Raw genomic sequence first — 23,310 nt, forward strand, 5'->3', positions numbered from 1 at the left:
GATAGGAGATGAATCGTAGAAAAATTGAGGCAGGACAATGAAAATGGCCACAGTCCTTTCCTGGAGGAAATGCGAAGACACGTTCTATGGGAAATCATGACAACAGAATAGGTTCGTTCCAGCCAACTTCAACTTAGAGTTGACTTTTAAAATGCCTTTAATAGTAAAAGTAACGGAGCACTCAAGAAGATTTTGAAAACGAACTCACAGATTTATCCCACGACCCCAACACCCTCAATTACTTTCCCGTCTGCATATTTTCTTTCTGCCCATGTGTGGCCTGCACTTCCCCTTGTAATGGGAAACATGCTCCATGAAAAATGGAGGAAGTGAGCCCAAAAGACGCTCTAGGCTGCTTCTCTCTCTCTCTCTTTTTGCCTTCCTTTATTTATTGTTTACTATGTTTATAAACAAAGCCGAGGAACTCCCTTCCCCTAGACACCAACCTGCTTTTGTTTTTTTGTTTTTTTGGTTTTTTTTTTTTCAGGTTTTGTTGTTGTTGCTGCTGCTGTATTTAAATTAAAATAACTATTTCTTGAAAAATTCCTTTATTATTTATTTATTTATTTTTACTATGATACCAACTGATTTTGAGCTCCCTCTCCCCGTGGGAGTTTAGTCTCTGGCCCCAGCAACCTCTGCCAGTGGCAAGAGCTGACTTATTGCTGGTGTCAACACATGGCCAAGTTGGCTTCATCCTGAGCCCTGCACAGAGGCGCGGGAGCCCCCGGCAGCTGTGCACAGCTCTAGCCGCCCCTCAGGTTGCATTGTGCGGCATCGCCTAGGTAACCGATAGCCAGCCTCAGAAATGGAATAGGGTGGGAGCTGGGAAACAATTCCCATCACCCCTCCTCCTCCTCCTCCTCCTCAAATAGTCAGCTGGTCTCTGTTTTCAGTCAATGGTTTACAAAAACCTCTGCAGCCATTTATTAAAATGCCTAGTTTGTGCCCAAACAGGCAAATGCTTGCTGTAGTTTATCACTAATACCCTCAACAATTCTTCCAGCTCGGTGTGATTACCTCCCCTTCTAAAGACAAGGACAATGAGGATCAGAGAGGGTAAGCGACTTACCCAAGGCCACACAGCCCCATATTTCTGTCTGACTCTGAAGCCTGTGGTCTTCCTATGGCAGCAATGTCCAGATCAGAACTAATAAGCTAGCCAATGTGGTCTGCTTCTTTCAAGAAAAGACCTGGGTATTTTTGACTTGAGGAGCTATTGTCAAAGGCAGAATGGGGAATTTCCATTCCACCTCTCACATTTTAATGCCCAGGATTGCTATTGCTAAATTCTTCTATTTGATGCCCACGAGCTTGGATATCCATGTGACTGCTCAAGAATCAGTTCTGAGCTCATGCCAAGTGTAGAAATGTTAGTGACTGGGTCTGAGCTGCCCATATTCTGCTCCATTGAGAATGGAGCTAATTATGAAGTCGGATGGATCCATTGTCAAGGAAACTTACCATATTCTCTTGGACCATTTAAGGGCTGAGCAAACATGCTGGCTGGACAGGTTGTCCTGTACTGATGGCAATCTCTGGTTCTCCCCAGGCCCTAAAGAGCTGCCTCAGCTTCCCACGGAGTCTGGAGAAATCCTTCAGAACAAAATGGTCCCAATCCTGGGTTTCAGGACTTTCTAAGAGCTCAAATAAATTACAGGGGCCTGTGGGGAAATAAGCCTGCTCTATGGGTTGAGTAGAAGGATAGAGCCAGAGGAGTAAAGAAGAGGGGGCAGCAGAGCAAAAGATAGAGGGCAAAGGGAGCTGGAAAGAAACTCTCAAGGGCTCCCATGAGCACTAATAGGAATTCCAACCTCAGTATCAGCAGCCTGTCCTACCTGGCCCTTTTCTAGGAATTCAAGCCTTGGGAATTCTGTTGCTGCTGCTGCTTCTAACACATCCATTGCCAAATGCTATATTGGTTAGAAAGCAAATCAGTGAGGATTACATGAAACAACACAGTTAATTATCCAGTTGCCTTGTGAAGTCCCCAGGGATTCCATTGGCAAGGCTGTGTCCAAGGCTTGCCCTGCACAGTGGTGCATCTGTCTGCCCTCTCTGCCCCGCCCACTCACCCAGACTGGGGGTGGATGGAGCAACACTGCTCTTCTGTTCTAGGTTGCCTGCTGCCTCGGCCCAGGACTTAGGTATATGAAGCTACTGAAATGGAACTCTGGCCTGAGCGTGGTGGCTCATGCCTGTAATCTCAGCATTTCAGAGGCCAAGATGGGTGGATCACTTGAGGACAGGAGTTCGAGACCAGCCTGGCCAACATGGTGAAACCTCATCTCTACTAAAAATACAAAAATTAGCGGGGCGTGGTGGCGCACAACTGTAATCCCAGCTATTCAGGAGGCTGAGGCAGGAGGACTGCTTGAACCCGGGAGGGAGAGGTTGCAGTGAGCTGAGATTGTGCCACTGCATTCCAGCCTGGGCAACAGAGTGAGGCCCTGTTTCATTAAAAAAAAAAAAAAGAAACTCTGAGAACAGAACGTTTGCGTGGCGTGGGAATAGCATGAGTAAAGCATGAAGACGGCATGAGGAGAGGCCACTGCCCATCTTTTACCATGCAATCAGACCTGCAATGCCAGCGCAGCGTCCCCTAGTCCGGGGATGTGTTAGGTAGCACCTCTATGTCTTCCACAGTTCACTCTCAATTTCCTCCCTGACTCTCTATTTCCAATGCCACTCCTTTCTTCCAGACTCTTCAGCAATCCCAGAAGCTTTGCAGCAACCTCCTCCCTGGTCATATTGCTTTCAGTATTTTGCATAATGCTTCCCCAGATAGTTTCTTTCTTTCTTTCTTTTTTTTTTTGGAGAGTCTCATTCTGCCACCCAGGCTGGAATGCAGTGGTGCATCTCAGCTCAGGGCAACTTCTGCCTCCCGGGTTCAAGCCATTCTCCTGCCTCAGCCTCCCAAGTAGCTGGGACTACAGGTGCCGCACCCGGCTAATTTTTTTTGTATTTTCAGTAGAGACGGGGTTTCACCATGTTGGTCAGGTTGCTCTCGAACTCCTGACCTCAAATGATCTACCCACCTTGGCCTCCCAAAGTGTTGGAATTACAGGCTTGAGTCACCGCGCCCTGCCCCCAGATTGTTTCTTAAAGAGGTATGTCATAGAACTCTATTACTCCCCTGCTCAAAACTATTCATGGCAGAAGTTAAAACCGAGCAATGATCTCCAGTGCTGGCAGAGAAAGGGGGAGCTGAACACTGCAAGTGGGCACGTGCCCTGGAGCAGGGTTTTTAGGAAGTCATCCAGCAGTGCCTATTCAGGTTAAAAATATACACACCTGGCTCCAGCAATCTCAATTTTGGAAATTAAACCTTTAAAAATAAAAGTGTGGCGGGACACAGTGCCTCACGCCTGTAATCCCAGCACTTTGTGGGGCCAAGGTGGGTGGATCAACTGAGGTCAGGAGTTTGAGACCAGTCTGGCCAACCTGGTGAAACCCCGTTTCTACTAAAAATATGAAAAAATTAGCCAGGCGTGGTGGCATGCACCTGTAATCCCGGCTACTTGGGAGGCTGAGGCAGGAGAATCACTTGAATCCAGGAGACAGAGGTCGCAGTGAGCTGAGATCATGCCGTTCCACTCCAGCCTGGGGGACAAGAGCAAAACTCCGTCTCAATAAATAAATAAATAAGAGTGTAACTATGAAGGTTTGCAAAGTTTTCTTTCAAGAATTGTTGGTAGCAGTAACAATTTGGATAAAAAGTATAATAATATCCATCAATCAGGAAATGATTAAACACATTATAATATGCCACTGCCATGGAATATAAAAAGAATGGATTGGGTTATTGATTGACATGATAAAATGGATATAAGTTAAACAAGAAAGCAAGTTGCATAGGTAAATAGTTGCATATCACACATGCAGGTACACAGGCACACAAAGGCACCATCAATTTTCACCTTTCTGAATTTATATCTGCTATTTTTGTGTTTGTATATAGATAAGAGCATCTAAGGATACACATGAGACTGCTCTTCTTTTGTTTTTTTTCCTCAAGACAGAGTCTCACTCTGTCGCCCAGGCTGGAGTGCAATGGCACAACCACAGCTCACTGTAACCTCAAACTCCTGGGCTCAAGCGATCCTCCCACCTCAGCCTCCCTAGTAGCAGAGACTACAGACAACTGGCTAATTTTTTTTAAATTATTTTTTTGTAGAGACAAGGGTCTCCCTCTGTTGCCTAGGCTGGTCTCAAACTCCTGAACTCAAGTGATCCTCCTGCCTCAGCCTCCCAAAGCGGTAAGATTACGGGCATGAGTGACCGCACCCAGTCAAGACTGTTAATACTAGTTAAGCTGGATGGCAGAATGAAGAGAAGATGAGGGAGATTATTAATTGCTTTCATGTCTTTGTTTCACTGGTCATAGTGAACACCTATCGTTTTTGAAATTCTAAGAGTTATTTAAGATAAGATGATAGAAAAAAGAAAAGAAAGAAGAAAAGTAAACAGCAGAGAAGGGAAGGTGGGGAGGAAGGAAGAAAGAAAAATCCCTCCACCGTCTCACCGAGGCTTTCCAAGGCCCGGCTCCCTGCTCCACCTGTCCTTCTCCCTGACTGCTCGTGCCCCAACTCCCCAAATCTGTCCTAGCACCCAAATACACAGACCAGGTCATTTCCGTTCTCGTGCTTTCTTACATCCTGCCTCCTTTGCCAGAAACTCCTCTTTCTCAACCTGCCAAATTCTTTCAAAGTTCAGCCCAAATGCCACCTCCTCCAAATAGCCTTTTCTTGCCTCCAAGGGTCCGTCAGTCCCCCTCTGGGCTCCCACATACCCTGTACCCTCTGGTACCACATTCCACTGTAGCTCCTACAGGGCCTGCACTTTCAAACGCCTGGCTGGTGGCGACTAGAGTCTGCAGGTTCCACCTAGAGAAACTGCCCTGGATGGCCCAGAGCCACCCTCCTTCAGACTGATGCAGAGAAGCCAGGATTCTAGATTTTTTTTTTTTTTTTTTTAAGACTGAGCCTCGCTCTGTCACTCAGGCTGGGGTGCAGTGGTGTGGTCTCGGCTCCATGCAAGCTCCACCTCCTGGGTTCAAGAGATTCTCCTGCCTCAGCCTTCAGAGTAGCTGGGATTACAGGTGCACACCACCACACCCGGCTAATTTTTGTATTTTTAGCAGAGACGGGGTTTCATCTTGTTGGTCAGGCTGGTCTCGAACTCCTGACCTCGTGATTCACCCACCTCGGCTCCCAAAGTGTTGAAATTACAGGCACGAGCCACCGCGCGCAGCCCCCAGGATTCCAGATTTCTATGGGAAACCCCCTGATTTTTAACTGTTGGCAACTTATTGAAATGTTCAATAAACTGTTTTCAGGCCAACACAGTGACAGTGAAAGAAAGAAATTCAGTAAGATAAGTCTGGCTTCATCAGTATTGGGTAACTGGGTATTAGGTAGATCTCTCTTTCCGCTGGAGTGGGAGACTGTTGAGGGCAAGAACCTGTCTGGGTAGTCTTTGCGTTCCAGGTTTAGCGCCAGCCAGCACACAGATACTGAAGGAAGAAAGGAAGAAATGCAGGAAACAGCCAGAAGGATGAAAGAAAGGGAAAAAAGGGCACACCAGGCAATGCGTTTAATCATTTATGACAAGGACAAGTGAAAACCTTTTTCCGTCTTGTTTGCAACTTACAGGTATTGTCTTTTGGTTTTTTGTTTGCTTGTTTTGGAGACACAGTCTCACTCTGTCACCCAGGCTGGAGTGCAGTGGCACTATCTAGGCTCACTGCAGCCTTCGCCTCCAGGGGTCAAGCAATTTTCGTGCCTCAGCCTCTCGAGTCGCTGGGACTACAGGCATGCTGTTGCCCAGGCTGGTCTCCCACTAGCCATCACGCCCAGCTCGTTTTTGTGTTTTTTGTAAAGATGGGCTTTCGCCATGTTGCCCAGGCTGGTCTTGAACTGTTGGCCTCAAGTGATCCACCCACCTCTGCTTCCCAAAGTGCTGGGATTACAGGTATGAGCTACTGCAACCAGCCTGTGTTCACTGGGCGAGGGGGGGAGGGTTGTTTTTGTTTTTGAGACAAGGTCTCCCTGTGTTGCCCAGGCTGGAGGGCAGTGGTGCACTGATAGCTCACTGTAGCTTCAAACTCCTGGGCTCAAGAGATCCTTTCACCTCAGCCCCCAAAGTCCTGGGATCACAGGCGCTTGCCACTGTGCCTGGCTAATTGTTTCATTTTTTTGTAGAGAGGAGGTCTTGCTGTGTTGATCAGGCTGGCCTCAATGAAGTCCTGGCCTCAAGTGGTACTGCTGCCTCCCAAAGTGCTGGGATTACAGGCGTGAGCCACCGTACCTGGCCTGCAACTTGGGTGTATCCTAATTTTGGCCACAGTATAGATGTTCTATGGATACTGTAAAAATGCCTGCTAGGGAGATGGCAGTTTCCATATCCAGGCACTAAAGATGAGCCAGTGCAACAAAGGATACAGTGAGGTTTAAACAGAACTCGGCTTTCAAAGAATTCTTCCCTCTTTTGCAATCACTACTCAGCTAGTAGATAACCAGGTTCAGAGTAAATAAGTTTGTGTTTTGACCAAATTCACCTATTCACTGTTTACTAATGATACTAACAACTCTAAACATCCAGGAAAATGTGGAGGCCTCCATTATCTCTGTCATCATCATAATAATGTGGTCTTCTATTATCTCCACAGTCAATTCTTCCTGCAAACCTGGGAGGTCAGAATGATCACAACTCTCATAGCTTTACAGATAAGGGATCCAAGATTCAGAGAGGGGAAGTAACTTGCCCAAGGCCACCCAGCTGGAAGGAGGTGGGGCAGGATTCCATCCAGATTTTGTGCTGTTGGAAATGCAGTGTTCTCTCCTGTAAATCAGTGTTAACCCCAATTTCAGGCATCCAACCACACTATTGTTCCGCCGAACAATCATTATGATTGTTGGCTGTATCCCAGTACCAACAGTGCTGTTATTTAATTAATGTGTAACTTAAAATAAATTCTCACTTTAACACTAAAAAATAATTTGTAAAGTGAAATTTATGTCACAGTATTACTTATCAACCTTAGCTGGGTTAACTCCGAAAACAAGTAGAGCGAAAGCAACACTGTGTTGTTATTTTCTGGCTTGATGCTGTGGTCTCCTAAAGGTTGAAACCTGGTGCTTTGTCCCCAGGGACATTGGCAATCATTATCGTGGTGTTAAAGCTAGACTAAGACAGTCTCCTGGCCCAGCGCGGTGGCTCACGCCTGTAATACCAACATTTTGGGAGGCCAAGGTGGGTGGATCACCTGAGGTCAGGAGTTCGCGACCAGCCTGGCCAGCACGGTGAAACCCCATCTCTACTAAAAATACAAAACATTAGCTGGGTGTGGTGGCAGGTGCCTGTAATCCCAGCTACTCGGGAGGCTGAGGCAGGAGAATCACTTGAACCCGGGAGGTGGAGGTTGCAGTGAGCCAACATCACACCACTGCACTCTAGCCTAGGCAACAAGAGTACAACTCTGTCTCAAAAAAAAAAAAAAAAAAAAAAAAAAAACCAAAAAAACCCCAAAAACCACAGTTTCCTGAGTAAAGTGGAAGGATTAACAGACATCATTGAAAATGAAATCACTTCTTTGTCACATACTTAGATGTTACTTCATACCCTGTCCTGTTCAGAGACTCTCCAAAATCATTTCTCTGGGAAAAGCTGGTGCCACCACTTGGGCACAGCTTTCTTGTGCTGCCCCAAAGGCCCTGAGGGTTTTTAGCAGGGTAATTTTCATAAGCCTCTTTGCAGTTGTCCACACCAACAGCGTTAGCAGTAATTGTGTCATTAGCAATGATCCATCTGGTTTCCTCCCAGTCTTCCCATCTGCTGAGCCAAAAACTCCCCTCCTTTCATGAATGGAAGACCTGCAACGGGAAGCAGAAGAAATTGTGTTCCTTGCATTTTATAGCCATGATCCCACGTAATTCTCCTCAACTCCTGAAATAGGGATTAGTGGCCCCCATTTTCTGATGCGGAGAATGAAGTCCCACTCAGAGAAGTAGGAGGACTTGTCCCAAGACATGCTGGACACAGGATAAAATTTGGGTTCCAACCTACCCAGCCTGACTCCTGTGATCCTTGCATCCAGCTGGAAACTTCAGTCAGCCTGGTGGCAGACAGGAACAAGGAACTGAATTTTTCACTCACTCCTTTTTATCATAGAACAACTATAGACCCAGAGCAGACTTGGAATGCAACTAAACCCCCTCCTTTTGCTAGTGATGGGGATGAGGAGCCCAGGGATCAGGAAGATCTTTTCAAAGTCACCCAGCAAGAGAGTGACATGTAGGCATCAGAACTCTTCCTTCTTGGTAGTGGGGGTGAGTGGGGGTGGGTGGGGGTGGGTGGGGAGTGTGTCCAGGTCTTTCCCTTCACTTTCCCACCTTCTGCACAAAGCCTTGCAAATTCACTGGCAAATGTCATAAGCTGTGGAAAGGTGGCAAAGAGAAAAAGTCCCAGTTTTATCAAGCTATAATACACATGGGGTATTCCATTTATGGATAGGATTATTGTGATGAGGAAGGCTTAACTATATTTAAAGTTTGTGGATCTCATAAAATTGTGAAGATATTACAAAGCCTTTTGCAAAAAATTCCACCCATACCTCTAATTTCTTTTTCCTATTTAAACAGTGGTGACTATTCTCTCTTAGGGTTGGAGGGTGGGTAGAAGATAAGGGAATGACATCTTAACAAACACACGATTAAAAAGATAAATTATACATATCTTGATTTTTCATGTCTGAGAATCAAACCTTTCAATAAATGAAAATACTGATAGCATCTACCAACAGGCTTGTGAGAAGTAAATGAATTGGTGCCTGTTGTGTGCCTAGAACAGTGCATGGCACATAGTAAGTGCTCAAAAAGCATCAACCACTATTATTAGGGGGGATGCGCAACGTAAAACTATCAGTTTATTATTTTCCTAAATACATTTGGGTCTCTTTTTTTCCATTGTAAAAACACACCTTCATATGGAAAGATCAAGATATTACTAAAGCAAACGGGCAAAGATAACAGCGTGATGTCGAGTTTCTCTGGCTGATTTTATTTTATTATTATTAGTAGTATTATTTTGAGATCTTGTTGCCGGGCTGGAGTGCCATGGTGCGATCTCGGTTAACTGCAACCTCCACCTCCCAGGTTCAAGTGATTCTCCTGCCTCAGCCTCCCGAGTAGCTGGGATTACAGGAATCTGCCACCATGCCCAGCTAATTTTTGGTATTTTTAGTAGAGACGGGTTTTCACCATGTTGGCCAGGCTGGTCTTGAACTCTTAACCTCAGGTTATCCACCCGCTTCAGTTTCCCAAAATGCGGGGATTCAGGTGTGAGCCATTGCGCCCAGCCTGTCTCTGGCTAACTTTAGCCAGGGATTAGAGAAATTCAATGTGAGGGATGATGTATCAGTTAGGGGTCTGGAGTCAGATTCACCTGGGGTCACATGCTGACTGAAACACTTAAGATGCTACAAAACTTTGGGCAAGCTCGACCTCCCCAACTCTTCCCATTTGTGAAATGAGTAACTCTTTATAGGGAAATGTGACAATTAATTGCAAGTCTAGTGACTTTCTGGGTCTGGGATGGAATGAACGCTCAGTTTTCCCAGTGGACAGGTTAAAATTCTGTCCCTGCCCTGCAAGAATCCAATCCAGCATTAGTTACAATTGTGAGAGCAGCCCTCATAACTCACAGATCATTCTGGAGTCACTGGGGAAGGCAACCTTTCAGTGAGTCACCCCTGCAGTCTCCACCACCACCTGGATTTATTCATTTATTCAACAAATATTTATTGAGCCCCTCACCATGCCAAAGGCTCTTCTGGGCACTGGACACAGTGCTGTGAATGCATGACAAATCCTGGGGGCCCCCAGATCAGGTCTTCATGGATCCAGGCCCCAAGAGGCATGGTTTATACACCAGTGGGGCCCTGCAAGGCTCAGAGCATTTCCTGGCCAAACCTAAGCAATGTGATGCATTTTCCTACCTACTCCCTCGGTGACCTCTGGCCAGTGTCCTACCCCTTCAGACCTACATTTCACCTCAGGCGGTGAAATGGGGTGATAGACAGGAAGGGGTGGAGGCAGAAAGGGAGGAGGAGAGGGGATTCACACTCCCAGTAACAAGTGAGGTTTTGGATGTGAAAGCGTTGCCATGAGTAAAGCTAAGATGCACAGTTTTCTGATTACCAAGGCAAGGCTCTTCCTGCCAATGATGACCAGCCGCTCCCTCTGAAGGCTGGCACAAGCCTGGGGCCCAGCTCTAACACCCCAACTCCTTGCCCGAAAATGACTAACAACACTTAGAATAATTGCTTCTAATTGTCTTTATCCTCCAAATAAAGCAAACCCTGCTTATTCCCCACCAGGCAACTGGGTGAAGGGGGTGGAGCAACTGGAAGAGATTACCTGCCTTAATTAAAAAATATAATTATGCCTATTAGGTAACCCCTCAAAGTTCCTTTTCCCATCTTCCCCACATGTAGTCTGCTGCATTTTGAAGCTGAAACATCTTGGAGGCCACCAAATAAGATAGACTTGAGATTTCTGTTTAATTATTTGGGAATCCATAATCCCGGGTACCCTTTGCCGTAATCCAGAGTTGTGGGACTGACAGCAATTTACAAGTGTGTCCGCGCTGGTGACTGAGCCCAACCTAGACTCAACAGCCCCTCTGTCAAGTTGGAAGAAAATGGAAATAGTAGATACTTCATTGCTGTGAGCAATTCCAGATGCCTCCCCTCTCACATTTACAGCAACCTCTGCTGCGGGCAAAATACATAAATTTTAGAATCAGCCAAATCCTGATTTGCATCTTTGCCAGGTATGTTCTAGTGGTGAAAAAACCTTATCAAGCCTTAAGCTTCAGTTCTTTCTTCTTTCAGGAGGAATAGGGCCTGTACGTCACAGGGTTGCTTGAGGAATAAGTGGGAGAGAGTTATTGAACCTTGATTAAAACCTCACCTCTGCTCAGCCCTGTATGGGTGGTTACTCTGGTTTTACAGATGGGTAAACTGAAGGGGGTGGGTGGAGGAGGGTAGAGATGTGTGAATGGCAGGGCAAGATCCCCCACGTGTTCTCCTGGATGACCCGGCGGCTTCCCTAGGGCTGCAGCCACTCAGCTTCCCGGAACTACCTCTTCCAGGGAGCCCTTTGCGTCTTTCTCTGCAGACAAATCCGCCTGGGCCCTGCTGCTGGGAACTTCCCTCCAATCAGGCAGGGGCTGGGAAGAGGCCAGTGAGCTGTGCCCCGGGGTTGGGAGACAGGAGATACTCCCTGCTGTTTGTCTAAACCTAAAGTTTCTTCTTCCCCTCATCTCCACCTCTCACTAGATAGATCTGCCAATCTGCTTCCTTCCCAAAAGGTAGGTAGTTATTCCCATTTTACAGAAGAAGAAGAAGAAGAAAAAAGAGGCTCCAGAAAGTTCCATGCCTCAAATCATTCAATGAGTTCCATGCCTCGAATCATCCAATATGGGATCATTCGATTTCAAATGTGCACGATGCCCAGAAAGCTCTATTGGAGAGGGAGGTAAAAAGTACCATCGATAATGACTTAAGAAATGATAATATCCCAACGTTTACTAAATACTAGGCACTCTCATGTGACAGATGCGGAATCTACAGTGCAGAAAAGTGAAGTGATTTATCCAGTCTCACAGGAAATACATGGTTCAACCTTACTTGAAGCCGCTTCAGCTCTAGGAGATCCGAGGCAGAGCTGTCTCCTGGGTCAGTGCCTGCTTCCAGCACACTCGGCGCTACTCGGTATTTTGTGAGGCTTGTCACCTAGTTCTCACTAGCAACCCCGTGGACTGGGCATTAGCATGTCCATTTCTGAAAGGCGAAACCAAGACCTAGCAAGGTGACGGTGGAAAACGGTGAGAAATAGGGCCTGGATGTGAATATAGAACTACAGAAGGCCGACCCACAGCTCCTCCCCTCACACCTGCTGCCTCCAGAACTAGAAGTCCCCAAGAACTCGCCATCCCCTCTCCAGGCTGTGGGACCTGCAAGGAGATGCAGCTTCTTTTAGCACTACCTCCCCCGCCCCCATCTTTGTGGTGGTCTTCTTCCAGGGGCACGATGTTGAATGAGGTTTTACCACAGCTGAAGTCAGGCCAACCTCTCCCCTCTCTGCGCCTGGACGACTTCATCTGTGGAATGGAGAGAAAGCTCAGGCTTTAGGGGGCCTTCAGTAATCTGCATCGTGCTTTTGGCAAAGGCTCCTTCTCTCCAGTCCCGGCTCAAACCCGGGTTCAGTCCCGACTCCGGACCTTAGGGGGCGGGAACAGGAGAACAGGAAAGAACCAGCTTGGACTTGCAGAGCTTCGCAAGCGAGACGTTTGTACCCCCAAAACCTCCAGCTGTGACCCTGAATACCTGTCTACCCGAGTTCCTGGGCTGTGTAATTCGGAAAGTGAGCTCTCTAGACACCAGGGGGCCGAACCGTCCCCATTCCCACTCCGCAAACACCAGTCAGGAAAATGAGCTCAGAGAGGGGCCGCCTTCTGCCCGAAGTCACACAGCGAATGTCTTGGGGGGTGGGTGAGCGGTGTTGTGGAATTCCTGGCGGATGTTGGCGCCCGCGGGTCTGCCCGCTTCTGATACCCCGGCTCAGTAGAATAGGCCGCTAACGAGCGCCCATTAGGAGGAATTGTCACTCCTCTGGGAGCGAGGTTGTCCCATTAGGGCGAATTGTCATTCCTCCTGGAGCGAGGTTGTCCCGGCTCCGCGCAGGCTGAGTGCTGGGGCCGAGAGCAATTAACGCGGCTCCGGCGCGGGCAGCCGCCTCTGCCCGGGGCAGCGGGGGCGGGGCAGGGCGGGGGCGGGGCGCCCGGCGCGGCTGGAGCCGGTCACCCGGCGCAGCCCCTTCCCCCGGAGCCCGCCTTTCATCTCCCCGCGCCTGGCGCCTGCCCGAAGCCCAGGCCCGTCTACAGCCCCCTTCGCTGCCCCTCCCCCACCCCCTTCTAGCCACTGGGATCCAGCGTTCGGCCCCTGGGGTTACAAACGCTGCGGTCTGCGCACAGCGCTCCACAGTTTGCAAGGAGAGTTCTCTCCCTGGGACTCGCGGCTCGCGTACGCGGTTGCTTCAAGAAGGGGCCTGGCCGGTGTAACACGCCCCGAGGAGCGCGGGAAGGTGCAGGGCTGAGGATCTGCGCTCAGAGGCCTCAGCCGCGCGGGGGGATTCCCGGGTCTCCCACTTCTACCTGCGCCACGGTGGGCAGAGTATTGGCGCTTCCCAGCCTTAGGCTTTCATCTGTGAAATGGGGAAAATAATCTGCTAGCAGCGGTGTGTTGGAAGAAACAAATAAGATCCTGGATAGGTCCAGGCACTAAAGCATCCTTCAGAGTTGACGCTTCCTGGTGACTGAGTTCCAGTTGGAACCCCCTCTTTTTTGCTAGCAAGTATTGCAGCTACGCATACATCCCTGGGAACTAACATTTACTGAGTGCCTCCTACGTGACAAAGCCAGTCCTCCGCTAGATCACTGTCCCCAAACCAGGACACTTCTCACACCGAGCCAAATTCTCAGCCCCGGAAATTTTACAAAGAACCTACCGTAAGGTCTGGGATGCACCTTATCTTTCGATACTTGGCAGGGAGAAAGCATTCGATACATTGTGATTGCTTTTGATATACAATAATGGTTTTAAACAGTACCTCCTATGCCTTCTAGTTACTTTAGGTAGCCAATTGAATTTAATCACCACCAGAGTCATCCCAGGTAAGGATTATTATCTCTTATTTTGGAGATTAAAAAAAAAATGCTGGCTGGAGGAAGCAATTTGGAGCGCCCAAGGTCACTCCGCCAGGAAAAGGTGAATAAAACGTTCTGAAAACGCAGCCAAAGTTGGATTAAATGCAGACTTGGGGCTTTCCATAAAGGGCTAGCGTTGTGTTGCGATTCCAGCCTTTTCCCAGCAGAAGTGAGCCCCTTTCCCGATTTGTCTCCACCTCAGTAAAGAGCTGGGGAGGGAACTGGCAAAGACCCCAGGAACAGGCTGGTTCCTCTCTCAGCATCTTTCCTGTTCATGGTCAGAGCTTGGCACTCTGGGTTTGAACACCAGTAATTTTTTTTAATCTCTGTTTTCCTATTCCTGGCTTTATAATTTATTTATCTCTGCCTGGACTTCAGTATTCCGGAGCAGTCAAGGGGACCGGGCTTTTCCTTTCCCAGATAAGTTCATTAAAACAAAGGAGGTCCAGTGGTATTGATTTTTGTTTCGAATTTCTCAGGAATGAGCCTGTGTGCCCTATGGCTGACAGATATTAACAAGGAGTTTTCAGGAATAATTATAAAACATTGGCTGCGTTCAGCCTAACTGAAAGTTGAACCCTTTTGTACACTTTGGCAGCTGAGGGCTAAACGAATTTCAGATTTGCTTCCAAAATATATAGCCTGCACCTTGCCCTGTACAACTAGAAGGTACAGAAGTTAATCTGGATTTACCTGTACTGTATTTGAGATGCATATCAAACCAACTACCACCAGGTATGACTCAAGGGGAAAACGCATACATTTCCAGATAGTTTTCACAGTTTTTTTTTTTTTTTTTTTTTTTTTTTTTTAAATTTTCTGAGCCTCCAGTTGGTTAAGAAGAAATGTACATATTCTTTATAGTGGGAGAGAAACTCAGAAGTTTTAGAAGACTGTGTTTAGGACTTACTCTTTTACTTTTTCAGGACCATCTTTAATCAAACTGAATTAACTGGCCTGTGCAGACTGTTTTTATCCTCTAAGATTCAGATAATACTTTTTTTCCAGTTCTTTCGGGGCCAGCACAGTTTCACTTCAGGGAAAGGTTTGGGGTGAAGGAAACAGTGCCTCAGAGAAGTACATTGGGAAGAGTTTAAGGGTCCGTAGGTCTAGGGGTCAAGTTTCTAATACTCCTGAACTGGGAGGTAGCCTCCCAAGCCTTGGTCATTTAAATAATTAAAAACAATGTCTCTTCCTTCCAATGCTCTAGGGAATGTTTAGCAAGCATCTGCTGTAGGCGAGGTCCTGAGTTGGGTGACTTCCTATTTACCTCGTCAGTCGCAGGATAATCGTTCAGATATAGGAAAAGACAGCCGCAGCCTGAAAAGAGTAGTTTGAAGCTATCCTTCTAGGCCAGGCATTTTGAGGACCAGCGGAGAGATCCGAGGCCTCTAATCCTCGAAGTTCGCTCTCCCCTTCCCCAGGCTGAGACAGTCATCACTGAGGCTTTGGAAAGAAATTATCGAGGGTATAATTTGGGGTGGGGTGGAGACATCTATGTTTTTATTTAAAAAACCAGGTGCCATGAATAAAAGTGTGCTTCTTAAAATGGTATGTAGGCCTGGGGATTGCAAACTTGGAAGCCGATATTTCTGAGACTTGCAAACGGGAGGGAGGCACTAGATATTGGCGACTTTTACTCCCCCCCACCCCCATTTACCCTCCGAGGCAAACACTGGCATTCAAACACGCAGGACAAACACAGGCTCAAACAAACTCACGAATGGACATTTGCACTGTCTTGAGAAAAAGGTCGGATCCGGATCTCGCCCAGAAAGGAGATTCAGGAGACAAGCACAGAGATTTCAACTTTCTAAAAGTGCGCTGGATTTGTTTTCTAGTGAGAGAGATGGGGACAACTTATTTAAATTTCCACTCCGAACCCTTTGGGACAGAGGCACTCCTGACTACTTCTCGGGCTCCTTCAGGCCTCTCTTTTCCAGGGGAATGCGCTATAATAATAACAGCGAACGCTTTTGAGCGCTGGCTGGTGGCGAGATACTCTTCTAAGTGCATACATTACTTTTCGCAGGGATATGGGCCTATGAATTTCAGCACCGACTCTCTAGAATTGCAAAGTAAGCCACTTTTGACGCATAGTAGGGGCTTCGTAAATGTTTCTGCAATGCCGTTTGCGGATCTTTGACGTATTCTGGCGGTAGAGGGAGAGTGGGATGGGCGCAGGGTCCCTTTTAAAGAAGGGTCAGAAGAGAGAAGAAATGGGACTCGGCGAACTTCCTCTTTAAATAATCGCTCTTAATTAGGTCTCGGGCTTTTCAGTTTCGGCGTGATTATAACCCTTCAGGGATCGCCTAATAACAACTCTGCTGACTGCTCCTGTAATTAACTCCTAATTTATTTCAAACAGAAAAAAAAAAAAAAAAAAAAGAAGGGGGGCCCAGCCCCTTCGGGAAGAGCCAATCAGGGGCGAGCGTCTCTGGCGTCAGCGCCAGGCCCGGCGCGGATTGGCGGCGCGCGTCTCCCACTTCCCCTCGGAGGAAAGGCTCGGCTCCCAGCGCGCCCCTCCCGTCTCCCCAGCGAAAAAGTTTGAGTCGCCGCTGCCGGGTTGCCAGCGGAGTCGCACGTCGGGAGCTACGTAGGGCAGAGAAGTCATGGCTTCTCCGTCCAAAGGCAGTGACCTGTTTTCGCCCGACGAGGAGGGCCCAGCGGTGGTGGCCGGGCCAGGCCCGGGGCCTGGGGACGCCGAGGGGGCCGCGGAGGAGCGCCGCGTCAAGGTCTCCAGCCTGCCCTTCAGCGTGGAGGCGCTCATGTCCGACAAGAAGCCGCCCAAGGAGGCGTCCCCGCTGCCGGCCGAAAGCGCCTCGGCCGGGGCCACCCTGCGGCCACTGCTGCTGCCGGGACACGGCGCTCGGGAAGCGCACAGCCCCGGGCCGCTGGTGAAGCCCTTCGAGACCGCCTCGGTCAAGTCGGAAAACTCAGAAGATGGAGCGGCGTGGATGCAGGAACCCGGCCGATATTCGCCGCCGCCAAGTGAGTGCGCGTTGGGGCCGGGGCAGGAGTAGGAGGTGGTTCGGGGTACTGGAGGGAGCGGGGGGCGGGTGTTCCAGGCTGGGGGTACAGAGACCCTTCTGCGTGCGCTGCACTCCCGCGAAAGCAAGCTCAGGGCCTCTGGACCCCTTGGTGCCCGGGGCGTTCGGCGCGCCGTCCGCATCCAAGACACACTCTAGGTAGTAACCGCGATGTGTGTGTCTGAGACTCCCTCCACATACAGATTGTTCAACTCAAGAGCGAACCCCAGCTGGGTTTACGGGGTGGCTTGGTGGTGCGTTTCTACAGCCCTCGGCCCTGCGCTCTGGCCCCTTGGCTTGTTTTTGTTTCTCTGTTTCCCGGGGTCTCTTCCTGGGGAGCGAGGGAGATGGATCCATGTTCAATGAGCACTTGGATGTGCCAGGAACGAGACAGGTTCAAAACTCAACCCTGAGAGTTGTGCCCCCATTTAAAAGATGAGCTAACTGGGCTTAGCCAGACATTGAGTAGAAACCATTTTCTTTCGTGAGTCCCGCGGGTGTCAAAAACCGGATCCCACGAAGGGATGGTGGCACCAGAGTTTGGTGCGGAGAGGAAATGTCTCCCTGTGGTCTCCGCAGCCAGCACCCCGCCGGGAAGGTTCTGAGCTTCGCCGGGAGCGGGATGGGGCCAGAAGCGCACGGGCTCTTCTTGGCTCACAGTAATAATTAACCGCATTCCAGCAGGGCTTGAGAGTTAATAAAGTGATGCCCATTAGCTCACCAGATCCCGATACGCTCTAGGACCTCTAGGTGTAGGCACTGGCTTGTGACTACCCTATTTTTCAGACGTGGACGCTGAGGCTTTTAAAGAAGACGGCCTTTGCTTGTCCCAGGTTACCAACAACCGCTGATTGGCCAGGGGGACCTGGTGTCCACGCCCTGCTCCTGTGTTTGATGTGCCCTGACCACGTTTGCTTCCTCTCCCCAGACAGACTAGGTAGAACTCCGCACCTGCATCCCACTTCTGCCAGTGAGGCTGCGGAGATTTCTCCTCCGCTTCAGCATCCATTTTTGGTCCCTGGGTCCTTTGACAATTTGGAGACGTCATCCTTTACAGCCTCTTTTACTTTTATCTCTTGGCCTTTATGGTTTTTCTACCCCCTAATTTCCCTCCACCCCATCCCCTACCTTTAGGAAAGGTGAGGGTGGGGGCTGTGGAGGGACTTTCTCCAAAGCTGAGAGATCCTTTCACTATTTACATCATTCAGCCCTCCAGACTAGACGCACTGTATTTTGTTAACAAAACAAGGCCAAATACCCAGGCGTCAGTGGCTGTCCCCTCTGGCAGTCTCTCTCCACCCTGTTAGAAACTGAAAGATTCAAAGGGCGAGGAGATTAAGGGACTCAAAGAATTTAAACTCAAGTTTGGATACTGCTTTATAGCACTTTTCACCGTATTATCTTATCTCCTCTGTAGGGCAGCAGCCGGCCTCTTAACAGATGAGGACATTTCAGCGAAGTTCAGAGAGGAATCAGCAGTTTGGGCTTGACCAAAAAAAAAAAAAAAGCTTGGGACCATTTAATGATCACCTACCAGGTGGCAGACAGGGCTCTGGGCACTGTTAAAATTTTAGTACTGTGACCCACATTGAGGGATTAGTGTTACTTACCCACTTTATTGACAGTGAAGTAAAGGCTCAGAAAATTAAAAGACTTAATTTGTTTAACAAATATTGAGTACACTGAGTACATAGCCTACGGCTATGCCCAGCCAATGATACAGGCCTTAAATGGAGTAGTGTCCAGAGGTCAGGAATCCTGCCGTCCTTTAGGCCTGTGGGTCTGGGAAGGCAATGACCCACTACCCCTGTGAACATCCCTGCCCTGTACTCAAGCTTCCCCGCTCTTGGTAAGGCAACCTTGGGCCCTGGCTGTGACCTTTCTATGAAAAGAACCAGAAATTCTGAGAAAGGAGTTTATAACCTGCACATTCTGCACATGTGTCCCAGAACTTAAAGTAAAAAAACACCATAAAGACTTGTTGGTGCTTTGGGCCTGGAGGTGGCAGCGGTAACCCTGTGGTCGGAGCAGTGGGTCCTGAGAATGCCAGGCGACAGAGCCTGGGGCGAGAGGGAGCTACCCGCCCGGGCCTGATTTTGTTATTTGGAGGAAGTAGGATAAACGCTGTTTTGCCTTATATAATCGCATCCTTCCTCTGGCTGGTTTAAAATTAGGTGGGGGTGGAGGGATGGGGAGTGTTGTATTGGGAGGAAGCCTCATAGCTTCATGGTTTTGATACACATGTGCAATCCCGGTCACCTGGATTTCATAATTCAAATGTGCAAAGGAGCAGCTGGAATTACCCTGCCCAGGCGCGTAGTGCTTCCAAACCCCACGTAGAGCCAGGAGCAAGAGTATATACACACGAGGAACTTGGTATCTGAGCTGAGACACCTGGGTCCTCCTGAGAGCCAGGCCTAGTTTGGAAAGGGCGAGAATTTTGCAGGTCTCTTGAGAGTCTCTGACAGTGTTGTTAATTTGTAAATTAAGAAACTGGCTCCCCAGCTCTCTGGTAACTTAGGGATTAGCAAATGCAAAAGTATAGACTTTTATGGTAGTTTCTTATCCTTCCCTTTCCCAGATTTCTGTTCTTTGGTTGGTTACAAAGCCTCTTCTCTCTTTTTGATTCAGTAAAGTGATGGGTAATAATGTGACACTAGAACAAATTCATCTCTTTTTGGAAATGGAAGCTGGGTTGGGACTTGTGCTGTGTCACCCTCAAGGATGAAGTGTAAACTCTTTCTTGGGCCACCAAAGTAACTAAACAAGAAATGCAACATTCTCCCATGAATACATTAGAGTTAATACTGTGGCCACATTTGGAAAATTAGCATAGCTCGTAAAAGCCAAATGCAGAAAATTAATTGTTTAGCATTCTATCGCCACAGCTCTGTCCTCCTCTGCCCACCCACCCTTGAGGAAGACAAGCCCAAAGTTAGTTGATGCTGTGGAATCACAAGGATGTCGCAGTCTGTGATTTGCTGTAATTGAATCCATTTTAAATGTGGAGTCTGGATGCTGTTGGCATACCTTTATTTTGCTTGTTTTTCCCCTGTGACAAACTAATCATTTACACATTTGCCCGAAGCCATAGAATGGGTAGAGGGGATGACTAAGATGTCATCACGTGCTCTCAATTCGGAGGCAGCATGATTTCCCCTGACATTTACATTTATGGGCTAGCTAATTTTTCCCTTCGTCTTAGTAAAGTTTATATTACAGAAGCACCCAGCCAAGAGCCTTATCCCACATCCAGATCTGTAAAATGATGTTTAGATTTTATAATCTGTGGACTGGATGCCATGACAGCTGTGTGACTGTTCATTGCGTGGGACTGCCCCCAAATTCAAAGATGCTATTAATTTACCACAGACCTTATCTGCTCGATTATCCTTCATAAATATGCTGACGCAGTCCACTTTTTCTGGTTCAGAGAGGAGACCAAGGGAAACAGTTAACCCAGTTGCTAAAGCCTTTTTCATTTTCCTTCCCATTTGTGATTGTCTCCACATCCGAGGGAGCCTGGGATAATCATGAACCTGGTCTCCCATTTTTAAAGATGAGAAATTATGCTCAGAAGAGATAGCGTTTCATTGCTCACTGAACACTTGATTCCCTTGTCTTACGTTCATATGTTCTATTTCTATTATCTGGAATGCTATTTGTTTTCCATATAGAAGGTTCAATTACACCATTAGATTTCCAAACTTTCTGTTAAAAGGCTCATTTTTAAAAAATGAAGCAACTTGCCCATTTATATGTGGTCTCCCTCCCCCCAAGAAACATACAAAATTTTGACAAAGGTACTTTTTTCAAAGATGAAACAAAGTATGTCTTTCCATACATAGATATGTATACGTGTGTGTATATATATGCATATATAGTTTTTTTTTTTAAAGCTAAGTGCTTTCCGTTGAGAGGGAGGCCGGAAAGGAAAAAACCTAGAGAGATGATGGGGGAGATGGGATTATTATTATTATTTTAATGTAACTTTCTTTTGCTAATTCGCTCACCTCTCTGTTCTCTAGGACACATGAGCCCTACCACCTGCACCCTGAGGAAACACAAGACCAATCGGAAGCCACGCACACCCTTTACCACGTCCCAGCTCCTCGCCCTGGAGCGCAAGTTCCGCCAGAAACAGTACCTCTCCATTGCAGAGCGTGCAGAGTTCTCCAGCTCTCTGAACCTCACAGAGACCCAGGTCAAAATCTGGTTCCAGAACCGAAGGGCTAAGGCGAAAAGACTGCAGGAGGCCGAACTGGAAAAGCTGAAAATGGCTGCAAAACCTATGCTGCCCTCCAGCTTCAGTCTCCCTTTCCCCATCAGCTCGCCCCTGCAGGCAGCGTCCATATATGGAGCATCCTACCCGTTCCATAGACCTGTGCTTCCCATCCCGCCTGTGGGACTGTATGCCACGCCAGTGGGATATGGCATGTACCACCTGTCCTAAGGAAGACCAGATCAATAGACTCCATGATGGATGCTTGTTTCAAAGGGCTTCTTCTCCCTCTCCAAGAAGGCAGTACCAGCCAATACTCCTGCTCTGCTAACCCTGCGTGCACCACCCTAAGCGGCTAGGCCGACAGGGCCACACGACATAGCTGAAATTTGTTCTTTAGGTGGAGGCACCAAGCCCTGTTTTCTTGGTGTAATCTTCCAGATGTCCCCTTCTCCTTTCACAAAGATTGGCTCTGATGGTTTTTTTGTATAAATATATATATATAATAAAATATAATACATTTTTATACGGCAGACGTAAAAATTCAAATTATTTTAAAAGGCAAAATTTATATACATATGTGCTTTTTTTCTATATGTCACCTTCCCAAAAGACACTGTGTAAGTCCATTTGTTGTATTTTCTTAAAGAGGGAGACAAATTATTTGCAAAATGTGCTAAAGTCAATGATTTTTATGGGATTATTGACTTCTGCTTATGGAAAACAAATATTAGAAATAGACACAATGCACATAGAAAATATTAGATATGGAGAGATTATTCAAAGTGAAGGGGACACATCATATTTCTGCATTTTACTTGCATTAAAAGAAACCTCTTTATATACTCCATTTGTTCCTACCTCTCCCCTGCCCCCCGCCGCCCCACCACACACACATTTTAAAAATTTTTCCTTTTTTAAGAATATTTTTGTAAGACCAATACCTGGGATGGGAAGAATCCTGAGACTGCCTGGAGGTGAGGTAGAAAATTAGAAACACTTCCTAATTCTTCTCAAGGCTGTCGGTAGCTTTCTTTCAGATAATTGGAGAGTAAAATGTTAAAAGCCTGTTGAGAGGAATTGATGGTTTCTGAGAAATACTAGGTACATTCATCCTCACAGATTGCCAAGGTGATTTGGGTGGGGGTATAGTAATTTTCTGCTTAAAAAAATGAATATCTTGTAACCGTTACCTATATGCTAAATATTCTTGAACAATTCGTAGATCCAGAAAGAAAAAAAATTATGCTTTCTCTGTGTGTGTACCTGTTGTATGTCCTAAACTTACTAGAAAATTTTATATACTTTTTTACATGTTGGGGGGCAGAAGGTAAAGCCATGTTTTGACTTGGTGAAAATGGGGTTGTCAAACAGCCCATTAAGCTCCCTGGTATTTCACCTTCCTGTCCATCTCTCCCCTCCCTCCAGTATACCTTTATCCCTTTGAAAGGGTGCCTTGTACAATTTTATATATTTTATTGAAGAGTTATCTCTTATTCTGAATTAAATTAAACATTTGTTTTATTGCAGTAAAGTTTGTCCAAACTCACAATTATTTTAAGAGGTGCTCTCTGTTCTCAGCTGGGCTTAGCTCGAACACGCTACCCAGATGAGGGGGGAGCTGGTATTTTTTAATATTTTAATGTAAATCAACCAAGAGTTGTGGTCAGATTCAGCCACGTTGGGGTGATTGGTGGTAGCGGGGAGTGAACTGAAACTGCTGAAATACTTTGAAATGTTTCCTCTGGCAGCTTGTTACTCATGGAGAAGAGGTGGAATTGCTGCGAGGAGTTTTTCAGAAACAGTACAGTGAAAGATGAACTTTAAATAAGTAGTGGGGCAGAGAGATCAGCCAGTACCTAAGTCATTTGTATATGATCAAGGGAAAATCTTGAACTTGAATTCTCCCAGCTACCAACACATCAAACTTAAAACTGAGGAAAAGGGTCCTTACAGCTATTTGCAAATGGACATGGTAACGAGGTGCATTCGCCGGGCTGGGAGATGGAAGCCCGCTCGCTCCCCTTTCAGGAGTGTGTCAAATCGCATTCCGTTTACCATTCCTAGCTCCTTCCAAGGAGATGGACTCCGAGCAAACACTCTTCGGTTTGAAGTGGGAAGGTGGTTCATTCAAGTCCCTTTGCTACCCAGCCTTCCCTCTCCCAGTGGAAACGATACAGAACTGCAGTCAGGCTTGGGTTTTGGGCGTCACGATAAAACGGTGATGGGTGGAGGACGCTGAGAAGGATCTTAAACTCAGCTTTCTGTCGCACAAATAAATCTGAAGTG

The 23,310-nt window shown here is 47.3% G+C and overlaps 1 protein-coding gene across 2 annotated transcripts; it reads left to right on the forward strand.

The window, feature by feature from the left end:
• Positions 1 to 16,255: 16,255 nt before the first annotated feature.
• On the forward strand, positions 16,256 to 22,576 carry MSX2 (msh homeobox 2). 2 transcript variants are annotated; one of them, XM_025388196.1, is made up of 2 exons: positions 16,256 to 16,761; positions 20,828 to 22,576. In XM_025388196.1, exons 1-2 carry the CDS (start codon positions 16,383 to 16,385, stop codon positions 21,250 to 21,252), a joined length of 804 nt encoding a protein of 267 aa, XP_025243981.1. In that variant the 5' UTR covers positions 16,256 to 16,382; the 3' UTR covers positions 21,253 to 22,576. The 2 variants fall into 2 exon arrangements, with proteins under 2 accessions (XP_025243981.1, XP_025243982.1); XM_025388197.1 differs by having other exon boundaries at positions 16,295 to 16,796; positions 20,828 to 22,228.
• The last annotated feature ends 734 nt before the right edge of the window (positions 22,577 to 23,310 follow it).

Source organism: Theropithecus gelada, chromosome 6 (assembly GCF_003255815.1).
Source record: "Theropithecus gelada isolate Dixy chromosome 6, Tgel_1.0, whole genome shotgun sequence".
NCBI classification, from domain to species: Eukaryota; Metazoa; Chordata; class Mammalia; order Primates; family Cercopithecidae; genus Theropithecus; species Theropithecus gelada.